At 33.2% G+C, this 24,776-nt stretch overlaps 2 protein-coding genes across 6 annotated transcripts in view; one reads left to right on the top strand and one right to left on the bottom strand.

Moving 5' to 3' along the window:
* gck (glucokinase (hexokinase 4)) overlaps positions 1-24,776 on the bottom strand; it is a 38,681-nt gene that overhangs the window by 10,440 nt on the left and 3,465 nt on the right. For 2 of the 5 annotated variants that reach the window (XM_073909840.1, XM_073909842.1), the window contains 3 exons: positions 2,829-2,991; positions 2,316-2,478; positions 226-380 (listed from right to left, as the gene is read on the bottom strand). In XM_073909840.1, the coding sequence (XP_073765941.1) occupies positions 226-380; positions 2,316-2,478; positions 2,829-2,903 (393 nt within the window). In that variant the 5' untranslated portion in view covers positions 2,904-2,991. Of the gene's footprint in view, positions 1-225; positions 381-2,315; positions 2,479-2,828; positions 2,992-10,818; positions 10,932-24,776 lie in introns of those variants that run through there. The other 3 variants (XM_073909839.1, XM_073909841.1, NM_001045385.2) reach the window with 3 other exon arrangements.
* Positions 15,288-23,115, top strand: myl7 (myosin, light chain 7, regulatory). Its single transcript, NM_131329.3, is given in 7 exon segments — positions 15,288-15,468; positions 16,163-16,264; positions 18,190-18,265; positions 18,339-18,443; positions 18,559-18,637; positions 20,932-20,980; positions 22,682-23,115. Coding segments are annotated over 7 exon segments (519 nt in total). The 5' UTR covers positions 15,288-15,465; the 3' UTR covers positions 22,787-23,115.

Below are 24,776 nucleotides of genomic sequence, written 5' to 3'. Positions count from 1 at the left end.
TGTTGGTTTATTGCCATGGATGAAGCATCTTTAAAATGCACAACACATTTTCATCCCACAAAAGAGTCTTTATAGTGAAAAACAGTTTATTAAAATGACTAAAATGACTCTTCAAACTAAGAAAATAAATGACTCCTCAAAGAATTGTTTACTGAAAAGTGGCTATATTATGGCATCACTCTGAAATATTGCATGTTTTCGATTTTTTTTTTACACTAGTCTCACCATTTCAGCTGTGCCGGTCATGGCATCTTCAGGGATGGAGTACATGTGATGTTTGGTTTCCACCTTCCAGCCTCGCTCTTCATCCTCACCCACTTTCACAAGCATCACTCGAAAATTTGTCCCTCCAAGATCCAGTGCCAGGAAATCACCAACCTCTGAGATGAGTCACATGAATCAGAATCAGCAACATTATGACTCATACTAATCAACAGACCATTCCAGGAAAAAGGTAGATCACTGGACGTTTCCAATAATGCACTCATCTATTTATTTACCTTAACCTGTTTCGTTTCATGCAACTTAAAGGAACAGTTAATCTAATGATTTTTATTAGGGTTAGGTTATACATTTTATTTTCTAAATTGAATTTATTTCATCGTTTAGTAAATCAAGAAAAATCTCTCTTCATTTAATAAACCAATTAAATTATTTTTTGTAACAAAACAATATACTTTTTTTCCAACAGGATGCTAATTATGTGTTACATAACAACATGAACAAATATATACAGTATTTATATACACATGCAGTAAGAAAATGAATATACATAAGCAAAATACAGACTTTTAAAGTTGTGTGATTTTCTAAACCTATATTCTAAATCTATTTTGTCATAAAAAAGGCTGATTTTGTTCACACAAAGAAAGTTATTGGGGTCCAATTTTATTTTGACTATTACCATATGGACAAAAAAGCTAAAAACACTATTAAAATATGTTTGTGTACTTTGACATAAGCATGTAATAACAACATTAGATACAAAATATTATGTTAAACATTAAGTTATCAATAAAGTGATTATTACAATATAATTTATTATTATTAATTTACATTGTATGTTAATAAAATATAAAATGCATCTTATAAGCTATACTAATAAACATACAGTACAACCAGTCAGTACACTTTAGTTTGATCTGACTATTTGAAATAAGGGATCGGGGATATTCTTCACGATAACACAGAATCAGAATTTTGGCTTCCCAGAACAACAGTACTTTTCACTAAATAGTTCTTAAAGTTACATCAAAGTACTTCATAGAATCATTGATTTCAGTAAACATTCTTTATTTTACACAAAAGATACGTTTTTTCTTGCTTGTTCAAACTACTTATTTCAAATGAACTCAAACAACACAATTATTGAGTTTTTTCTTTGTCAAACAATTGTTTTATGTTCAATCCACTTAAATGTGTTAAGTTAAATTAATTGATTTGTGATGAGTCAACATAAAGGAATTGTGTGGAACCCTGCCTTTTTTTTTAAAGTGACTAGTTACTCAACCCAAGTAAACCAATTTCCTTAAAAGCAACAAGCTGACTTTACAAAGATAATGTACATAAACCTATTATAACTTGGAACTGTTAAGTTGACTTCATTTTTATAATTATGATAATTGAGCTCACTTTTAAAGTCAACTAATCCCTTTTTACAAAGTCAGATTATTTTAGCACTTCTGCTTTCAAATGATTACTGTAATTATTAAAATATTAAATATTTGGTGCTTCATTAAGTTTATAAATTCTACAATTATAGACTGTGTTGAATATATAAGTGCACTGTCTGGCAAAGCAGATTTATTTTACTGTATGTCATTTTGCTATATACAGTAAAGCTGGGGGAAAAAACAATAAGTAAATATTGGTTTATCAGAAAAAAGTGCTTAGTTAACTTTTATTTTTTAAAAAGTGAGTACTATTTGCATAATCATACAAACTAAGTCAACTTAACAATTCCAAGTTACAATGGGTCTACTTACATTATTTTTTGTAAAGTCAACTTGTTGCTTTTAAGGCAGTTGGTTTACTCACTTTTTACAAAAGTAAAAAAATGCTGGGCTCCCAACAAATCCATGTTGTTCCAACACAAATCAACTAAATTAATCTAATTGACGTCAAAGCCAGCTAATTTAAATTAGTAGTTTAAACAGGCAGCAAAAAAAAAAAAAAAAAAAATATATATATATATATATATATATATATATATATATATATATATATATATATATATATATATATATATATATATATATATAATTTTTTTTTAAAGTGTAAGATTCACTGTCCAGCATGAGGATCTGAACTCTTACCGGAGCCTTCAGGTGTGGACCGGACATACGTGGGCAACATTTTGACACTGGCTTCATCATGTGTCTCCACACGCAGTCCTCTCTCCATCTCTCTCCGCATTCGCCTCATCACCTCCTCCAGCTCTTCTTTACTCAACACAAACTCAGACAGAATTTGGTCCACCTGTGGAACATGCCGTAAAGGCATATATTAGCACAAAGCCACACTGAAAAAAAATTCAGATTCATTTGATTTACTAAATATTTTAGGGTAAGTGGTTGCAAACAATTTATACAGACTGAATTCAAACAAAAAATCAATAAATGAATGCAATGATATTCAACTTAATTTGTTTGTTAAAATCAGCCCATATAAATTGCAACCACTTACCTTAAATATATTTAGTAAATCCGATGAATAATGTTTATGCATAAAATTGTCTGCATTTGTTGCACTCAAAGTGAATGACAAATGAGCTAAAAGTGCCTCTAAAATCTCTAGACTGAACTAGTTGTCTTTGTTTTGTCTCTTACCATGAGGATTTTCTCCAGCACTGACTCAAAGTCGCTCGGTATCCTCTGTCTACGGGCTGAAGTAAGACACGGCATCTTTGCAGGTCTCTTGAAACTATTGTAGGATGATTTGCTAAAGTTTGAATGTGTTTGAGGTGCTTGGAGATGCTCGGCTCTTTTTATGCTGCGCTGGAGGAGGTGGAGAGGTGTGGTCAGAGAGATCAATGCCCTCTGTGTCCACACACACACTCCTGATTAAACATACACACTCACACACACATTTAATCTCACCTGTCACCTTGGAAACCAAGCTGTCAAGGCCACTCTGCACGATCACGCGCTTCACTACGAACATGACCTTATCTTTACCTCCTTAGTACATTTCAAATATTATTTTTATAATATTATTATTATTTTACAAACAAATGCATTATTCTGATACAAAGAAGTGCTAGAAGTATTGTTATTACTGTATTGTTATTGTTTTATTATTATTATTATTGTTGTTTTATTATTATTATTATTATTATTATTATTATTATTTTATTATTATTATTGTTTTAATATTATTATTTTATTATTATGATTGTTTTATTATTATGGTTATTATGATGATTATTATTATTATTATTATTATTATTATTATTATTATTATTATTATTATTATTTGATTTTGATTTAGTCACATTGTGAAGAAAACAGATATGTGAGAATTTTTCTTTCAAAATTTCAGCTATAGGAAACATCGGTGCTTGCCACTACATTTGTTACTTGATATTCTTGTGTGTTTTATTGCAGTGTTCCTCAGTTTCGCTGTAAGGTTTTGTTGCTTTGTTTACCTATGTTGCTGTTGTTTGTTGTTGTGGTTACCTATGGTTTACACCTGTGTCTTGTTTAGTTTCTAGTGTCTAGTTTCTTGTCTTGGTAAGTAAAACCTAATGTTGTTAGTTGTATTTATTGGTGATAATCTTTGATCAATGCGTATCTGAGTTCTTCTGTTATGATCCTCTAAGCCAGTGGTCACCAAACTTGTTCCTGGAGGGCCGGTGTCCTGCAGATTTTAGCTCCAACCCTAATCAAACACACCTGAACAAGCTAATCAAGGTCTTACTTGGTATACTTGAAACACCCAGGCAGGTGTGTTGAGGCAAGATGGAGCTAAAACCTGCAGGGACACCGGCCCTCCAGGACCAGGATTGGTGACCCCTGCTCTAAGCTTTTCTGCAAATCTTTATCAATTTTGTTATTATATTATGGTAATTTATTATGTAGATAAATGGTATAGTTTCAAAATATCTTCAATAAGCCAACCAAAATATTCAGGAGATCAGAGGAAAGATGTAAACGCAATTCATTCATTCATTTTATTTTCGGCTTAGTCCCTTTATTGATCCGGGGTCACCACAGCGGACTGAACTGCCAACTTATCCAGCATGTTTTTACATAGCGGATGCCCTTCTAGCTGCAACCCATCTCTGGGAAACATCCACACACATTAATTCACACTCATACACTACAGACAATTTAGCCTATCCAATTCACCTGTATCACATGTCTTTGGACTGTCGGGGAATTCGAAACACCCGAAGGAAACCCACGCGAACGCAGGGAGAAGATGCAAACTCCACACAGAAATGCCAACTGACCCAGCTGAGGCTCGAACCAGTGACCTTCTTTGCTGTGAGGCGACAGCACTACCTATTGCGCCACTGCGTCACCTTGTAAACACAATAACCTATTATATTATATTATTATATTTTTGATTATAAATCAAAATGTAATACAGTTTTAGTGATTTGATTATAAAATTGGGATTTAGGTTACTTTCAAAAATAGCTATTGAACATTGTCCCTCGCTTAATATAGACAGTTTAGTTTGCACAGAGCATTGATTTTTCCCCAAAATAGATCTGCAGGAATGTGAAGCGAGGAAAAGTCCAAAAATCAACAGGTTTATTGCACCCTGGAAAGTTGCCTTAATGTCAGACAGTGGTATAGATATGATGATTATATACAAGTCTGCAAATTAGATTATAGAAAGATTCTAAATTAGTCCAGATTCATAAAATAAAATAATAATAATAATAATAATAATAATAATAATTATTATTATTATTATTATTATTATTATTATTATTATTTAAAATAGTGAATCAGTGGATAAAATTAAGCAACATCAAAAGAAAGATATTGCAATTTTTTTGTACAACCCCAAATCAGAAAAATTTGGGACAGTATAGAAAACGCAAATAAATTTAAAAAGCTAGTGATTTCTAAATTTAATTTTACTATTATTTAATTGCAGACAATACAACAAACATTATTTGAGGTGTTCCTCGTGATTTTTATTGTTTTTCTAAATAAACACTTTATCTGATTTTGGTTTTTGCCACACATTTCAAAAAAGTTGTAACAGTAAAGCATTCATCACTTTGGAATGTTGCCATTCCTTTTTACAACACTTCAAAGATGTTTAGGAACTGAAGACACCAAGTGATGAAGTGTTTCAGGTGTAATTTTGTCCCATTTTTCCTGCAGATAAGTCTTAAGGTGGATAACAGTACGGGGTCTTTGCTGTCGTTTTTTTACACTTCAGAATGCACCACACAATCTCTATAGTACTGGAGACAGATTGGTCTGCAGACCGACCAGTCAAGCGCCTGTCTCCTCTTCCTCCGCAGCCAGGATTGTAATGTGTGCAGAATGGGGTTTTACATTGTCTTGTTGAAATATGGATGGCCGTCTCTGAAAAACAAGGCAGCATATTGTGCTCAAAAATCTCCATGTACTTTTCAGCATTAATGGTGCCATCATAGAAGTGCAAGTTTTCTTTACCAAGGACACTGACGCAACCCTATACCACAACAGACCCTGGCTTTAGGACTTGTTGCTGGTAACAGTCTGGATCATCCTTTTCTTCTTTGGTCCGGAGCCCACAGACTCAATATCTCCCAAAAAAATACCTGACATACTGATTCATCTGACCACACTAGACGTTTCCGCTGTGTTGTGATCCAACCCAAATACCGCAGAGCCTAGAGAAGTCAACAGCGTTTCTGGACACTGTTAACATAGGGCTTCCTTTTGGCACAGTACTGTTTTAACTGGCATTTGTGGATGTAACTACATGTTGTGGTACTTTGCAAAGGTTTACCAAAGAAGTCATAAGCCCATGTGGTGATATCGCTTAAAGATGAATGACAATTCTTGATGCAGTGCGCCTGAGGAATCTGAGATCACAGTTGTACAGATTCCTTGAATCTTTTAATTAATTTATGCACTCTTAAAAGTGAAATATCCAAATGTCTTCCCATCTTTCTTTGAGGAACATTTTCTAACATTTAAATAATTTTCTCATATATTTGTTGACAAACTGGCGATCCTCAGCCTATCTTAGCTTCTAAAGGACCTTTCTTGGATGCTGCTTTTATACCAGATCAAGTTACAATCACCTGTTGACATCAGCTGTTTCAAATCAAATCATTATTTAAGTAATTTACCTGATTATTAGCCCTAAATTGCTTCTGTCCCCTCTTACTTTAAAATGTTATGCAAGAATCAAAATTGGAATACGTGTTTATTAAAAAAAACAATAAAAATCATAGTGAACACATTAAATAATGTTTGTTGTATTGTCTGCAGTAAAGTTAATTTAGAAATCACTTCCTCCTTTTTTTTTTTCATTTGTGTTTTCATACTGTCTTTTTTGATTTGGGTTTGTAGACAAACTAAAATGATTGAAGTTTGATTACAAAGTAATAATAACTTACATGGATTTATTGTTTAGAAAATGTGTCTCTGCAGCCCTGGTGAGCCATGTGTTAAAATACTGATAACAAGTGTGTTGATTGTGGACATGACCTAAATTTCTCATTCACAGGTGTAAATCTAGATAGATCCTAATGTTACATCATACAGCTACATTATGGAGAAATAAGCACTTCAGGTATTGTTGTGGAGAGCCTATTTATGTTCTACCATAACAAAACAAGTTCCATGAAGAAATATTGTGCATGATTCTTATTAATAATCTTATAATATTTGTGTTACATAAAGAAACTAAAGTTACATAAGATACACAAGTAAATAATTAATAAATCCCCTCAGGGACATTTTCACTTACTTTTCTGACGTTCTAATTTGATTCTAGCTCTCATTCAATTCAGTTATTGACAAATCTCTTGATTCTTAATCAATTCAACGAATACAGATTGCATTTAAAAAAAAATAATAGTGAATATAAGTTTAAAAATTGTGGCTTACTGGAAACAAATGAAGAGCCACAGACCTAAATATTAAACTCTTCATACATTAAACACAAATCAAAGTTGTCTGTAGTGATGATGGCTGATTCGCAAAATAATTTTTTAACCAGTGGCCTGACATTTTATCCTACCCATCAGATTATGCTACCAACCTTGTATTTGAATGGTTCTGAGGTTGGGGTTAGAGAATAGGTTTGGGCAATATTACAGATTTATATCACACTACTCCACATTAAAATTTACACTGGTAGCAAAATCTGACGAGCAGCATATTGCATCATCAAAATGTGCTACCTACAATGTGCTACCTACAATGTGAAACATTAGCGTCTTCAGTTAGTACTATATGGATACCTCCTCTGACTCGAAATAAACCAATAGTTTGAGTTATTCTGTTACTGGAACAGTACACTGCTGTGAAAAGGAGACCTGATGATGATGATGAGTGCCAGACGACTTTCTGTTCCCTCATTAACTCAATCTTCTCATTGAGTGTGTGATTCAACCTGACTAAGGTAATTTTATTCCGCAATATTTTTTTTAATGCCAATTAAGCAAGGTAAATGAACTTAAATTATATTACTTATTTTTTTTTAAATTAATGTGTTACTTTACTTTTTACTTTAGAAAGTAGTATTATTACTTATTGCACGTTGCTCATAAATAAAATCAAATGTCTTTTCAAGAAGCTATTTAAAGCATATAAAGCATAAGGCTATGTGAGAGCTTTTAAGTATGAATTATTTTTTTTATTCCCAGCAATTTGCTAAACTTTTGTAAACATACTCATATCTCAATGATAAGATGCTTTTTTTACAGCTGTTTTCTCACTGCTGTCATTTTTCACAGCAGATAGGGACTGAAAGTCACTATATTAATGTGGAACTATTTCCATCTTCTTTTTCTTTAGCAAAGAACTACAAATATTGCAGATATAATTTCCTGACACCGAATCACATCTGTTAAGTATGTTGAAGTCAGAATCATAAACCCCCAACAATTTTTTTTTAATTTTTTTTATCTTTTTTAAATATTTCCCAAATTATGTTTAACGAGCAAGGACATTTTCACAGTATGTCTGATAATATTTTTTCTTCTGGAGAAAGTCTTATTTGTTTTATTTCCTTTAGAGTAAAAGCAGTTTTGAACTTTTAAAACAACATTTTAAGGTCAAAATTATTAGCCCCTTTAAGCTATTTTTGTTTTCGAATTTCGATAGTCTATAGAACAAACCATCATTATACAATGACTTATCTAATTACCCTAACCTGCCTGGTTAACCTAATTAACCTAGTTAAGCCTTTAAATGTCACTTTAAGCTGTATAGAAGTGTCTTGAAAAATATCTAGTCAATAATTATTTACAGTCATCATGGCAAAGATAAAATAAATCAGTTATGCAGAGTATAAAGAGTTCAGTACATGGAAATGATATATCATAGGTCTCAAACAAAATCCCTAAAAAAAGGGATCAGTCGAGACAAAACACAGACTGTGTGTGTGTGTGTGTGTGTGTGTGTGTGTGTGTGTGTGTGTGCATGCGCATCAGGCCCTGACATGAGCTGTTGCAGCATCAGACCAGAGCTCATTAATATTCCACATACAGTATGTCAATACTTAGAATACTTATGTGGTCAATTAATCCAAAAAATGGCCAAAATCAACAATTTCATTTTAGGGTCAACATCTATAGGGTTGGAAATAGACCTGAAAAACCATTCATGGAGATTCTATTCAGATATCAGAGAAAATTTTAACATATAGTATCAAGGCATTCTATGGCACCTACTATATATTGATTTTTTAGAAAATTCACCTCTTAAGGCCCAAGGTGTTTTTTTTTTACATGCAATTTTTTATTTCTTTTTGCTATTTGGGGTTATTGGAACCTAATTAGAATAAAAATATAAGTATCATCTTTTCATATGATGTACTTTTAGAGTAAATGATGTCCATTTATGTGGACTCGTGGTCTGAATTTACATAAAACACTTTTTTCCAAATGTTTATGCATATATAAAACATAGATTTTTTTTTTATTTGCTTTGACTATCAGAGTGTAAAATCTATTTTTTCCCCCATTTTGGACAGTTAAAAATAGTGTTTGGACTATTTCATATGCTGCAAAACAGTTGCAGGATGACACTGCATGTCTGTAACAAAATGTAAAACATTCAAAGTATTTTAAATAGCCACTTAAGAGCTAAAAAATGTGCCGTCCATGTATGTGGACACTCAGGCCCTAGGAGGTTATCATTTTCATAATCTATGGATTATAAAACATTAGAATATGAAACATTTTAAAATGATAAAATTGAAAGTTCCCTTAATATTCTCTGTAATATACACTTAAAATACAAAACTTCATTTCTTGTCATCTATTGTTAGCAAAATTCTTAAAAACATGTTGTTGTTTTGTTGTTAGCTACTTATATACACTAATTTGAAGAGTTTAGATGCAAAAACCTCTAAATGCCATCTGAAATTGTCCTCTAAAATGAGCCTTTTTGATCAGGCTTCTGTGTGTATGTTCAGTAATATCACATTTATGGCAAGGGATAAGTCATTTTGCTGCTCTTTAAAGTGAAATATTTCAAGATAAACAAAGGAGGCTGAGAATAATGCTCATTTTCAATGGAAATTTCAGATGGCACTTAGAGGTTTTTGCATCTGAAGTCTTTATTTGATAACACAAAAAGGTGCTCCATAATCAAAAATGTCTTATATAATTATGTGTGTCAAGACCTTAAGAGTTCTTTGTGGCCACAAAGTTTGTCAGACACCCACTTGTGACAGGTTACGGTCAGAGTATACTAACATTGCGAAAACTGCTTATCAGTGCAAACAAAACGTTATTTTTGGACACATCTATTCTTGGATTCCAACTCTTTAAATAGATCAGCTAGAGAACTGACTTTTGATCATGTTCAACAATAGTCATTTTGAGAAATGTGAATATATAATAACATTAAATATCACACAGATGGCGTTACCTCCACCTAAATGTGATGCAAATGATCAAATAATCACCACATGAACAGAATTTGTGATATTAAACACAAATCGCAAGTCTCCTGCAATACTAATGTAATCAGAATAGAAAGCTATCAGTATAATATTTTTACAGCTGTGGCTTCTGTATGAGTCTCTATACCTATTCCAGTAAGACGTAAGTTCACTGTTAATCATTTTATTAGATGGCGTGATGGTCATTTTATAGTTCGAGATGATCATTTATCAGTTCTCATTTGTTATGAGCTCTGCGCGATTATGATACCATAAAACAGCATGCCAAAGCCCTTGCCAATGGACAATTACAGACACATAACTATGCATTTGTACAATATCTGATTTGAAGACGCTGCCAGATTGACACAAATCAAACACGGAGTTTGTCCAAGGTCAAGAGCCGTTAGATGACAGTCATAAGCGCAATCTTGCAAACAAAGAAATCTACCATGGCGTGAGGGGGAGGATCGATGAAAACTGAGAAGATATTTGTGAGATGTTTAACATTGCATTCCAATGTTTTGGACACAAAACAAGTTCAATGAATTGTAGATAAAAAGAGTTATCTGAATTATGAATGTATGCAGTATCAAACATCTACTATATTAAATGTAATAATGAACTAAATGTGTACATTTAGATTAAAAATGAGTCTTTCAGTAGTGTTAAAACATTTAAACAACATGATCTGACCATTGAGACAATAAAACTTATGTTTTTAAAAAGATTGTACTTTACCTTGTCCATGGTAGGAAGTCCCCTGGAGTGTCTTCCTCATGGGTGCACCATCTCAAAGAGAAAAGATGCTGATTTCCTTCAGTTTTCTCCTTAATAGCTCAATACAAATGGGACTGGAATGGTGAAATACAACTTAAGCTGTCGATTAGTTCATCCAACCTTCTTCATGGTCAACGGACGACTATTCCGATACCCAGTCTCACTAGATGGTCCTTTGTGTGGTCCATTTTAAAACCAAATGTGTATGCATCCAAATATTTTAGTAGCCCAAATATGTTGTTCATTCCATTTTACTTAGAGAATTAACCATTCCTTATCTGTTGTAAGACTCATTACGTTCACTAGCTTGCATCATTAAAGCTATCTAAGCAAACCGCTTGCATTATTATTATTTACTGGGTATTACAAGGTACTGTAACCCTGCCAAACACCAATACTCTATTGAGGAAAACGGTTTCATTCATAATTCCCCCCTCCTGATTACCCGTATTTAAGTAAACAGAAGAATCGTTTCCTCCTATTTTGTAGAAAAATACCCACACCTGTCTCTTTCTACGCCAGCTCAGACCGCAGGCCCTTCTTGTTGCCAGGGCAAACTCGTCACCTTGGATATCAGTGAGGACCACACACTACTGATATGGAAAATACTTTGCTTGCCCCAGGTTAAGTGCCCAAAGGGAAATTGTTAAATGAGGCAAAATTACTTAGGAAAACATTGGAGGAGTATGAGTCTTGTTTGGTGGAAATGATTGACAGTCTTTCTAGCTTTAACTTAACATAATAGACAATGTCATATTGTAATATGGAGGATTTTTTTGTTGTTGCTGTTGGCACAATACTATAACAGCCAATAATAATAAAAACAAAAGATATGCAATCTGATTTAAAAGGTGAATTTTGGGCCAAGTTTGCACAAGCCTTCTTGAGAGCTCCTTTTATAGCTAAGATGAACAAAGGACACTGCAGCTGATTCTTATCAGTTCATTTTAAAGATAATACTTACAGTAATAATGACCCAGTTTATCCAAGGGATTAGGGTGCATTTTTTTTTTTTTTTACATCTGATGATCCTGATTACAAGTGGACAATGTTAAACAGGTGTAAACAAAAATCTTTTTGAGCTCATATAAAAACACATCAAGAGGTTGTTGAAAAATGCATTTGATAGCATTGCTTCCATAGTGTAAACCAGGGGTGCCTTAACTCTATCTCGGATAGCCAATGTCCTGCAGAGTTTAGCTCCAACTTGCTTCTACACACTTGCCAGGAAGTTTTTACACAGCAAAATCCTCAGAGTAAAATTTACTCAGTTCAGACTGAATTTGGTCCCTCTCTAAATTAAGTAAAAGTTACTCAGCAGCAGAGTTAAAGTTAATGAGACAATGATGGGGTTAATTAAGGGTTGATTGAGCATTGATGACGAACAACTGCTGTTAATATGCAGAAACAGAGAGGAGAAACACAAGTCTACAACTGACTTCAGTAAAAGCCGTAGATGAAATAAACTGTAATAAAAAACATTGAATCTCTCAAAATCTAAGCACAAGATGATTAAGCAACTCCACAAACAGCAGCTTTACTTATTGCCAACCTGTTTTTCCTTATTTCTGCCATTACTAAGAATATTACTAAGAATTCACTAAGGAATATTTTACAACAACAATAAAAATACAACACCACTTTTTGTGGTTTAAGATGTCACCATTGAGGAGAACAGTAGTTGCTTTATTGGACTCTTTGACTCGATTTCTAATGTTAGTTTGTCACGTTAGAGTGATCCAAACAGGAACAAAAACAGGTGTAGAATCCAAGTGCAGTTTTAATGATGTATAGTGCAGAGAAAGTGACAAAAAATACAAAAATCCAAAGTACAAAATAACAAAATAGCAAACAAACAAACAAAACAAGAAACTAAGACAGATTAAACTCAAACTAGACTACAACAAGATACAGGAGCAAGGAACAACATACCAAAGATGACAACGACCAACTGACAAACAGAGGATAAATGACTGAATATATAGTTCAGGTAATCAATGAACATTGGAGACAGCTGTGGTCGTAAATCAGTGTAGATGACAGACTGGGTGTGTGCGCGAAAGAATGTATGGAAATGTAGTCTTTTTGGGCGCTGTAGTTCCACTCAGTGTCCATTGAACTACAGCGCCCTCAGGTGGTCACTGACAGTCGTGACATAGTTTCTTTGTTTGCCAAATAGGGCGAGGCGGTGGCGCAGTGGTTAGCACGTTCGCCTCAAGGCAAGAAGGTTGCTGGTTCGAGCCTCACTGGGGCAGTTGCCATTTCTGTGTGGAGTTTGCATGTTCTCCACGTGTTTGCGTTGGTTTCATTTAGGTGTTCCCCCACAAGTCCAAAGACATGCGCAATAGGTGAATTGGGTAGGCTAAATTGTCCGTAGTGTCTGAATGAGTAAGTGTGGATGTTTCCCAGTGATGGGTTGCAGCTGGAAGGGCATCCACTGTGTAAAACTTGCTGGATAAGTTGGCAGTTCACAGGGAGACTAAATTACTTAACTTGGGAAACCTGTAACACTAACTTGATCATGTGAAGAATGTTCAATCACATAGTGGCTTTTGGTCTCCTTCCCTGTACTGCCATTGAGGCAGCATTAGCATTAGCCATTTTGCTTTTTAGGCTAATCATTTCATGGCTGACGACCAAGCCTGTGCAAAACAGGAAAAACAAGAACATTTATTTTGCATTTCAGAAACTGCTGATCTACAGGGATTTTCACATACAGAGAATAATCTGAAAAAAGGGGAAATGTTATTCTACATTTTTTCTGTTCTGTGGGTAAAAATGTCTTTTGGATGCCAAACAGATTAAACAGCTGGTTCAGCTGATGACGAAAGTAACTCAAACAACCACTTGTTACAACCAAGCTCTGGAATAGAGCATATACAACAAATTTCTTGAAACAAGTGAGCTACAGCAGCAGCAGAAGAAGAGCAAGAATGGTGCACTCACACTAGACCCTAATTAAACACACCTGATCTTACTTATTGAGTCCTTGAAACCTACAGGTGAAGCTAGGATCACACTTGACTTTTCTCCCCATGGACTTTCATTCATGCGCCCGCAAATGCGTCAGACCACAAACGCAGGGTCATGCGTTAAGTTTCACAGGTCGCTGCAGTGCAAAGTTTAAGCTTGGTAAACTCTGACCTGCGAAATCGCATCCCCTTTTCGCAGCGCCGTACGACAGAATTTCGCACACACAAACTCTAGTGTGACCGCAGCTTAAGTGTGTTGAAGCAGGGTTGGAACTAAACTGTGCAGGGTTGCGGCCCTTCAGGATCTAAGTTTGACACCCCTTGACTATCCGAACCATGCACGGTTCGTTTGACAAGTATGAGTGCTCTAAATCAGGCCCAGGTGCGGTTCAGTTGGCCGGCCATGGCTTGGTTGGAAGAGGTGTGCCAAAGCTCAGTTCGGTTGGGTTTTGGCACGGTACGCTTGTAGTGTAAGCGCAGAGCACGTCTGTGCCCATAATGCCTACTGATTAATTTGGCCTTGGGTTCAAGGCAGCTGTACCTAGTGTGTGTACACCCTAAGAATAAGAAACTGAATCTACAATTTACACAAGATCATAATTGCAGTTAGACTGGACAGTAGACTAGAAAAACATTTATACACTCACTTCATCGACGTCTAATAATTTATTTTATTTTTTTTTAATCTCAGCCCTTTCTGCAGCTTTGTTTCACATGCTCAAACACTAGTTTGACCAAAGCTTAAATCAGTTGTGTTAAATAAGAGACATTCAAAATAAATGTAAATGAGCTCTCCAAATCAGCAGACTTAACATTCTTTAAAATGATTGATTCAATAGTGATAAAAATCAGGCATAGCCAGTTGTAACTTTAGATAAATTACAGAAAATGTCAAATACAGAGAACCGATTCTTTTTTATGATACATCCAAGCACACATTTAACACAATCCAGGCAAACCCCGAATTTCACAGTCACAAGCACTGTTTGTACAAGAGCTTTGCCTAAGGACACACAGTCTCTATAAGTCCAGGTCGTTGGTTTCACTCTTATTTTAAACATGTGACATTTTTCCTGCCATCCTGTCTTAGGCTGCTGTTTGCTTCATTCCATGTCACATTAATTTCCTCAGTAGCACCTTTTACACACACAGCCAATCTTTTCCAGAAAATTCAATTGCTTTGAAAAGATAATGTGTGAACAAATCCATTTAGAAAAGGAAAATTAAGAATTTGTAAAATCATCTGTAAATTGTTGGCATTCTTCTGTATATGAACATCACATCATTTACAGGTAAAGGTCTGGTCATTAATTATATGACAATTTACTGGTATTATTTTGTGAAAGGGGCTATTTTCAATGCATTCATCCATCCTTTTCATCCCTCAAATCTCTCATTCACGTCCCCCTCCCCATCTGCACACTTTATCTCATTTTCCACCCTGCTGGAATCTGAGCACTTGTGCAGTTATCAGGGCTCCTGTATTTAGGAGGCTCTGGGTGTCCATGTAGGGGACGAACAGAAACACTGCAGACCTTTATAGAAGAACAAATGATAAGAGTCCTCATACATAAAGACTCCATTAGAAACGTCAGTGACCCAGGAGCCCAGACCAACAGCAAAGCAGACAGTGAACATGGTGAGTAGACAAAGCTATACTTTTTTGGTTTTGAATATAATATTAATGTGAAAATAAAAAGCGTCTATATGAAGTTAAACTAATCATTAAATAGTGTTTGTTTGTTGATATTAAATATTAGAAGCATCATTTTATGCATTTGTATGTTGTGATACTATCTTTTAATGAGTATTTTTACTTAGGTACTTTTTTCTGTACACTGTAAAACGCAAAAAAGTTAAGGTAACTCAAATCATTTGAGAAAACCGATTGTAACAAGCCATCTGAAGTTCAAAAACTAATCTAAATGAGTACTGTGAACTTAATCTATTTGAGTAAAAGAAGCAATTTGAGCACAGTAAAACCCAGTAAATGAAGAGAACTCAACCAACTGAGTACTGTAAAACCCAATAAGATGAGGCAGCTCACACCGTTTGAGGAAACCGATTGCTACAAACCATTTGAGTTAAAAAAAAAGAATCAATATGAGTACTGTGAACTTACTCCATTTAAGTTGAAGTAATGAGGTAATTAATTAACTCATTACCCTCAACACTGAGTTCAAAACTCTTTTCAAATGAGTAGAATTAATTTTCAGCCAATTTTGAGTTAACTATACTCATTTCATTTGATAAAGTTGACTATTGGGTTTTACAGTGTATAAATGCTATAAATTGAGTTTCCAAATAAGGCTTCTCTTTTTTTTTACTCACAGGCTAGTAAAAAAGCCGCGGCCAAGAGGGGGAAAACTGCTCAAAGAGGCTCTTCCAATGTCTTCTCCATGTTTGAGCAATCACAAATACAGGAGTTTAAGGAGGTCAGTCTTTATAATTAATTCCATAACATCACAGATCATTTTAATGTGTGCCAAATTTTTATAAAAATTGGTTTTGTATGGAAAGCCTTATAAGTGCAAGTAGCCTAAATGGTTTGCTCGAATGCCAATGTGATTATAAAATGTTTTAAATATGATTGAAATGGTTTGTATTCAGTGTATGTCCATTATATCAGTGTTGCATATAAATTCAATTACAAAAATTGTTAAATATACTGCACAGCTTTATATGTAAATGTATCTATATGTACTGTATTTTATAAATATACTTATTTTAAAATATATACTTAAATATGTTGCTGCTTGGCGACACGGTGACACAGTAGGTAGTGCAGTCGCCTCATAGCAAGAAAGTCGCTGGTTAGAGCCTCGGCTGGGTCAGTTGGCATTTCTGTGTGGAGTTTGCAAGTTCTCCCCATGTTCGCGTGGGTTTCCTCCGGGTGCTCCGGTTTACCCTACAAGTCCAAAGTCTAAAATTGTCCGTAGTGTTTGAGTGTGAATGAGAGTGTATGGATGTTTCTCAGAGATTTCTTCCAGTTGCAGCTGGAAGAGCATCTGCTGTTTAAAACGTATGCTGGATAAGTTGGCGGTTTATTCCGCTGTGGCAACCCATGATTAATAAACGGACTAAGCTGAAAAGAAATTATTGAATGAATGAATGTTGCTGCTTGTTTAAACTACTTATTTAAAATGAGCTAAAACAACACAATTCTTGAGATTTTTTTGCGACAACATAATTGTATTATGTTTAACCCACTTAAATCGCTAAGCCAACTTAACTAATTTGGGTTGGGAAAACATGAACGAATTGTGTGAAACCCTGCCTGTTTTACAGTGTATAAAAGCTCTCTTGATTTTTCAGTTCAATTCAATCCACTTTCTTGGCATGACATACATATTGGGTGCATATTGCCAAAGTGTACATAGCAGGGGGAAAAGTCAATATAAATAATAGTAGTAATGGCCAAAATTATATATATATATATATATATATATATATATATATATATATATATATATATATATATATATATATATATATATATATAAAAATACAGACAATACTAATATTTGCAGAACGGTGGCGCAGTGGGTAGCACAATCGCTTCACAGCAAGAAGGTTGTTCGAGCCTCGGCTGGGTCAATTGGCATTTCTGTGTGGAGTTTGCATGTTCTCCCCTTGTTGGCATTGTTTCCTCTGGGTGCTGCGGTTTCCCCCACAAGTCTAAAAACATATATCCAACATATAGTGACATATCTAACATATATCCAAAACATAGGTGAATATAGGATAAATTATCAGTAATGTATGTGTGTGAATGAGAATGTATGGATGTTTCCCAGTGATGGGTTGCAGCTGGAAGGGCATCCACTGCGTAAAACACATGCAGGATAAGTTGGCGGTTTATTTCACTGTGGCGACCCCTGATTAATAAAGGGACTAAGCTGATAAGAAAATGAGTGAATGAACGAATAAATATTGATTAAAAAAAAAATGTATATATACAGTATACATATAAAGCTATAATATGCATCTATATTTCATTCATTTTCTTTTTGGCTTAGTGCCTTTATTAATCAGGGGTGACCACAGTGGAATGAACCACCAACTTATTTTATTTTTTTAACCGCCAACTAAATTTTTAATGGAAAATATATGTCTGAACGACAACATTTTAATGGTACTAGTTCTATAGATATAAAAAGTTTAGATATTATAAACATTAACATCATGATTTAAAATAATGTGTGCTGAGAAAATATTTTTCAGAATAAAACTGACTTAACTGATTTCTCTTAATAAAAAAAAAACACAGAATTATGTTATATAAGACTGCAGGATTTCTAAATCATCTATAGCATGAATGATAATTTAACATTACCTTACACTCTATTCTTCTTTATAGGCTTTTGGCTGCATAGATCAGAACCGGGATGGAGTTATCAACAAATCTGATCTGAAGGAAACTTATGCACAACTAGGTACACTTGAGACTTTCAGAATGCTTTCATCATACATCTAGTGAAATTATAATGATATATAATATGATACCAGGGAAGCTGAATGTGAGTGATGAAGAGCTGGAGTCCATGCTAACAGAAGGAAAAGGGCCCATAAACTTCACTGTCTTCCTCACCCTCTTTGGAGAGAAGCTCAATGGTATGATTAAACTTTCTAAATATTTAAACGCCTTTATCAATAAGAAAATGCTTAGGGACTTTAGGAATGAAGGATTTTTAAAAATATATTCTGAAATATTTCTGTCTTCAAACAGGCACAGACCCAGAGGAAACCATCCTTGCTGCTTTTAAATTGTTCGACCCTAATGCCACAGGAGTTGTCAATAAAGATGAGTATGTGTACAAAACGTAATATGGCAAGCGTTATTAACATTTAATCTTTAAAACATTCATGCTAACTTTCCTTTAAGTACTTTAACTTAGTCATTTGCTTATTCTTAAAGTATCTGTGCCCTTTTATAAGAGGTTTGACGAAGTTCTCCCATTTTGAACACAAATTATATGAAGAGTAGGATGCAAAATCCTATAAAAGCCATTTGATATTTTCTTCTAAAATTAGCATTTTCTCTGACTACTGTGTGTAGACTAATAGTGACAAATAAGTTCTTTTTATTGCCTTTAAATTGAAATAACTAAACATAAACATAGGAGGCTGAGAAAAAAGCTAATTTTAGATGGCATTTAGAGGTTTTTGCATCTGAACTCTTCATATATTCTGGTTATTGCTGGGGGGGGACCAGCCACTGCTATCCATAGCAGGAACATAAAATACTACAGAAATCAATGGCTGTTTTATTCCCAGAACATTTTTCAAAATATCTTGTTTTCTGTTTAACAGAAGCAAGCATATCAGTTAGTTTGGAATGAGTAAATGATCACAGAATTTGCATTTATGGGGGAATTATCCCTTCAATTAGACATCATTCAACATTTGCTACTTTTTTATTAGATGCTACAGTTTACTGTTGGATACAAGTACTTGTTCCTTAAATACACAAAAAATGCACTTATTTAGCATTGACAAATTTTTATTGATACTAGTTTCAGTTTTAACATTTTTACTTCTATGATGATCTGCATAATAATAGTTATTTTCAAGGAACTGCTTAAATTGTTTTTAGATACTAACATCTAACATTAGATATTAATACTTAATCATCAATAAGTAAATGTGGTGCTTTATATTCCTTCTCCTTTTATTTTTTTATTGTTGTGCACTCTAAAAATAACTCCAGTGGTCTGTTACCACTGCATAGTTTAATACATTATTGTATCTTGAAAATTCTAAAATGCTGATTAGACTAAAACTTTTAAGAAGCCAGAATAACTTTATTAAGTTTCTAAACAGGAAAATATTGATAATTACATCAATTTAAAAATGCGGCTAATTGAAAAGTGAATACATTTGTCAGATACTTTAGAACAATATTTAACTTGTAGCAACCCAAAGAAATTGTGTTGACAACTAAATTGTTCCACACTAATGGAGTTGTTTTGTATTATTAAGCCCACGCACATGTTTTTTGTTATTTTTTAATCTGATAATATGGGACAGTACATATTATTGTTTTGTAAAACAATAAAAAAACCTGTGGTTTAATACAAATAAAAAATTACCGGAAAACAAAAATGTTTTTGTTAAATGTATTTCTCACAAGCATAAACAGTAAATTTGAAAACAAACAAAAAATTAAACAATTTCAGTACTTAATTTAATTAAGGTTCTAAACTTGAAAACATGCATGTAATTAAGTACACAACAATGAATATGTTTTCAATTTTAATAAAAAAAAACGAATTGAAACAAATTATTCTTTTGATTACTAGTCTTAAAAAATTGTTTTTTGTGAATGCCTCTGATTGAGGAGGAAAAGATTTGGCTAACATAATAAAGTTTGTTGTCTGAGCCTCATTTTGTTAGATGTTGTCTTAACTTGAACATATTAATGCAAACTCTTGCATGAATTTTTTTTTGCTTGTTTTGTCTAAACAATATTTTTTAGAGTGTGGCTCTTTAGGTGGTCTTATTATGATGTTTTGTGGTGTTTTATATTCTTTTATTGTTTCTACTGCTGTAGCACCTTGAGTCTGAGAAAGGCATATTATAAATAAAATGTATTTATTATCACTGCTAATATAATTATATAGAAGCCTACCTTTTTATTAGAAACTCAAACTTATATTACTTCAATACTTTATATATTTTGTACACCAATATTTAATTAAATATTGTGTATATTGTAAAGATGTATATATTTATATACTGTATGTATGCATACTTACTTTTGTCATTATATTAGTTATTAACTAGATACTAGTACTTATTTTTTAGAGACTATGCTGTAAAAAAAGTTGACTCAACTTAAAATTTTAAGGCAACAAACTTCAGGACATTTTTAAGTTTACTCAACGTAAATTGAGTCAATTGCAGCAATTGAGTTGAAAGTTGAGTCAACTCAAAAACGTCCTGAGGTTTGTTGACTTAAAATTTTAAGCTGAGTCAGCTATTTTATATAATGTCTTTTTTAATTATTACTAACAATTATTAATAATAGTAATATTAGGTAAACAGTTTGGATTTTTCTTTTTTTTTTGTCTTTTTGATGTCTTTTTGGTTTTTGTTTCAGGTTCAAGAGGCTGCTAATGACCCAAGCTGATAAATTTACAGCAGAAGAGGTAAATATTTACATTCATGTATAAATCTATACTGTTACCCATCTTTCTTAGATAAACAATAGGTTTTGATATCTCTCATACTTGCCAGTGGCCAGGGGGGTTTCGAGTAGTTTGAACGAACCACCCCCCACGGCCAAAAGGTCCAGAATTTGTCCTTTTAATTACTTTATGTAATTTAATATTATATATTTATTATATAATTAATATAATATATTTATATTCAATAAATATTGTAATAAAGTGTCATTTTAAATAACTCTGGCAAGTGATTCGAATCCCACAGAGCCTCACAGCTACAATAATGTGACGCGAGTCACGACATAACCCAATGAGTGGTAACGGAGGTAACATTTGAATCTTTGATCCGACATACTGAGTAACGCCAAAAAGCTTAGAATGGTGATTCTATGCTCTTTGGTAACGGTGTGGGTCGAAAAGACAACAAGGTAAAAATGGCAGGCAGAGGCATAATTATTGAAAAATATTGAACATATGTTCAAATAGACTGCCAAACAGGGTAAGGCTATAAAGTTACTTTCTTCCTAACAGATGAAAATCTGGCCCTTTCCACTAGGCTTATTGGCCACATTAGTTTGGACCTCCTGTATATTTATTGACTTGCCTAGTCCATGACCTCTCTTTCCCTATTTTTGACTTTTTTTTTTAAAGAACTATCCGACGAAGGCTTTAATGGCAAGCAGAGTCTTTAGCTGTCAGATGTCACTCCTCACTGACAAAGGTCCAGAATTTGTCCCATATATGAGCTCATTTGTCCTATTTTGACTGCTATGTCATCATGAATAATGAAAATAATCCATCGAAAAATTATTTAAGGCCAAACGGAATCCTCTGTCGGCTGTTCTTCGGTGGGACTATAATCTGATGTAAGAAAAGTCTTCTTTCACGGTATTGTTTTTAAACAGAGAAAACATTTTACAGGTAACTTTTATACAATTGAATTGAATTCTAAATCTTTGACCTTATTTCTTAAATAAAAATGAGCAATAAAAAGATGTGAAGCACTAGAAGTGGACCATATTAAATTAATTTGAATATATTTTGGCTATTGTTGCTATTGTTATTATTATATCCAGGAATTTTCAAATGTACTTTTTTTTTTTTTTTTTTTACCAAAGAGGCTAGAAAAATTCTGAAGAATTCATTATTATTATTGTATTATTATTATTATTATTATTATTATTATTATTATTATTATTATTATTATTATTATTATTATGTTTTATTTTATTTTTTTTTATTGAAATGGCCAAATTGTGACTGAGGAAAGTTGAATGTGCTGGCCAGTTAGTTTTTTGTCAAATAAATGATAGTAGGCTACAGTGTTTTTACTTTAAAACTTTAACAGATTGCTATGTTTTTCTAATGATATAGGATGTAATATATTTTTTTAATTTGTCTTGTTTTAATTTTTTTATTGCAATCTTTCAGGAAATATTTTAGTACATCAAAAAGTGTGGTTATGATGACATCTGACTAGTTAATCCAGCAAAAAAAGTCACTAAAATGCAGTATTTAAATCTCATAGTAAAATAGAAACTGAGGCGTATAACTGCAAAAAAAAATCCACTTCTTGAAAAAAAACCCCCACCCTTTTCACCAGACTGGCTACGGGCCTGTCATATCATCAGCTATAAGACTGAATCTTTGGTGATGTTCTGATCTTGATCGTATGTGTTTCAGGTTGACCAGGCTTTTGCAGTGGCTCCAATAGACGTGGCTGGAAATATTGATTATAAGTCGCTTTGTTACATTATCACACATGGTGATGAAAAAGAGGAATCTTGAAGAAAGGAAAATGTCTCAGTTTATGTCTGCATATCTGTTCAGTTCAACATTCACATCAGCAGCTTTTAATATTAAAACATTTGTGTTGCATTTCAACACAATACTAATGTCTGTTTTATATACAAAATAAACATTAGATTACTTGACTGAGCTTAAGAGAAGACCATGAGAAGAGATAATTGTCATCTTATTTATTCTGTCTGTAACTGCTGCCCCCTACAGACTGTTAATTGCAATTAATAACTAGACATTTGGTTTAAGGCCCTTAAATTCCTTGACTATGAGTAGAGCATCATCTCAAACCTATAATAAACTTCATACTCAGTTGCTGTGCTTGGTCTATTTATTCATTAGATTCTAATGTTTTTCTAGTAATGAGAATAAAGTATTATGTTGTATAGGAGAGAGTATTATTTTTAGAGTGAAAACTTAGAATAAATAAACAGGTTTTCAGAAATGGTAAAAAATTTAAAACAGATGAACAAAACTGTCATTAGTTACATCACATGACGTTTTAAACCAGTTTACCTTTCATTAATGAAAAACAAACAAAAATATTGAGTTTTTGTTTATTTGATTTTTTTACAGCATAGCAGATTTATTTATGTAAAACGATTCAAAATGCTTATTCAGACCTGATTTTAAATGTGCAGTATGCAAGTTTGACACCCAGTGATTCAACTAGGTATTGCATGCCTAGATAAAAACAAACGCAAGTGCAGGTTGCCAGGAGTGAGTCTGAAATCGTGTTCTTTATAAAAGTAACGGCACGTGATAGAAGGAATATTTTCCATACTAAAAGCAGTTTTTGTTCTAACCAACACCTGATATTTTAGAAATGCCATTTATTTCTTGCAGCTGAACAACAGAAAACTCTGAGTTGGTTTAGGTTTGATATTCACTGGACATTCGCGCACACAATTTTTGGGATCATCAGTAAATTACATTGACAGAACCAAAACACACAGTAATGCAAAGCAGAAAAAAAAAATTCTAGAAGATTTCAGTAAATGGTTATAGAGGCTAGACTGATTTACTACAGGTAGCAAGGCTTCTACCCATATTTTCATTTTTATTGGTACAGTTAGTAAAAAAATATTTGTGTACCGTAAAAATGTGAATTATAAAATGGGTAAAATCTCACCTGTAGCAAGTCAGTCTGGTCTATGCAAATGTACTGTAAATTACTGTATATATATTTCAAAAATACTTGCATACTGTACAATTATGAAGTAATTGGTAATTGGTAAAGTCTCACCTGTAGTAAGTCAGTGAGTCCTCTTTGAATGTACTACACTCTTTAAATACATAAAATTACAGTAGGGTGATTCACCGCAAAAACAAGTTTAAATAATTTGTGTACTGTACAAATATGAATGAAAATATGTGTAAAATATCACCTGTAGTAAGTCAGTGAGGCCTCTGTGAATGTATTACGCCCTTTAAAATCATAAATTTACAGTAGAGTGGTTTACTGTAGAGTACAGTAGAGTATCTTACTTCAATAATTGTGTATTGTACAAATATGAATTAAAAAATGAGTAAAATCTCATCTGTAGTCAGTCAGTCTGGCCCATGTGAATGTACTACACCCATTAAATTCATAATATTACATTAGGGTGAATTACTGTATAAATTTATTAAAAATATTTGCGTACTGTTCAATTATAAAGGAAAATATTGGTAAACTCTCACCTGTAGTAAGTCAGTGAGGCCTCTGTAAATGTACTACAGCTTTAAATGTCATTAAATTACAGTAGGTTGAATTACTGTAAATGTTTTTTCAAAAATAGTTGTGTACTGTAAAAATATTAATGCAAATATGGGTAAAATCTCACCTGGAATAAGTTTGTCTGGCGTCTGTGAATGTACTACAGCCTTTAAAATCATAAAATTACAGTAGGGTGGTTTACTGTAAATATTTGTCTTCAATATTTGTGTATTGTACAAATGTGAATTGAAAATGGGTAAAATCTCATCTGTAGTAAGT

The sequence above is a fragment of the Danio rerio genome, chromosome 8 (genome assembly GCF_049306965.1).
Source record: "Danio rerio strain Tuebingen ecotype United States chromosome 8, GRCz12tu, whole genome shotgun sequence".
Classification (NCBI taxonomy): Eukaryota; Metazoa; Chordata; class Actinopteri; order Cypriniformes; family Danionidae; genus Danio; species Danio rerio.
The sequence above is the reverse complement of the archived record's forward strand: the minus strand, read 5'-3'. Positions and strand labels throughout refer to the sequence as shown.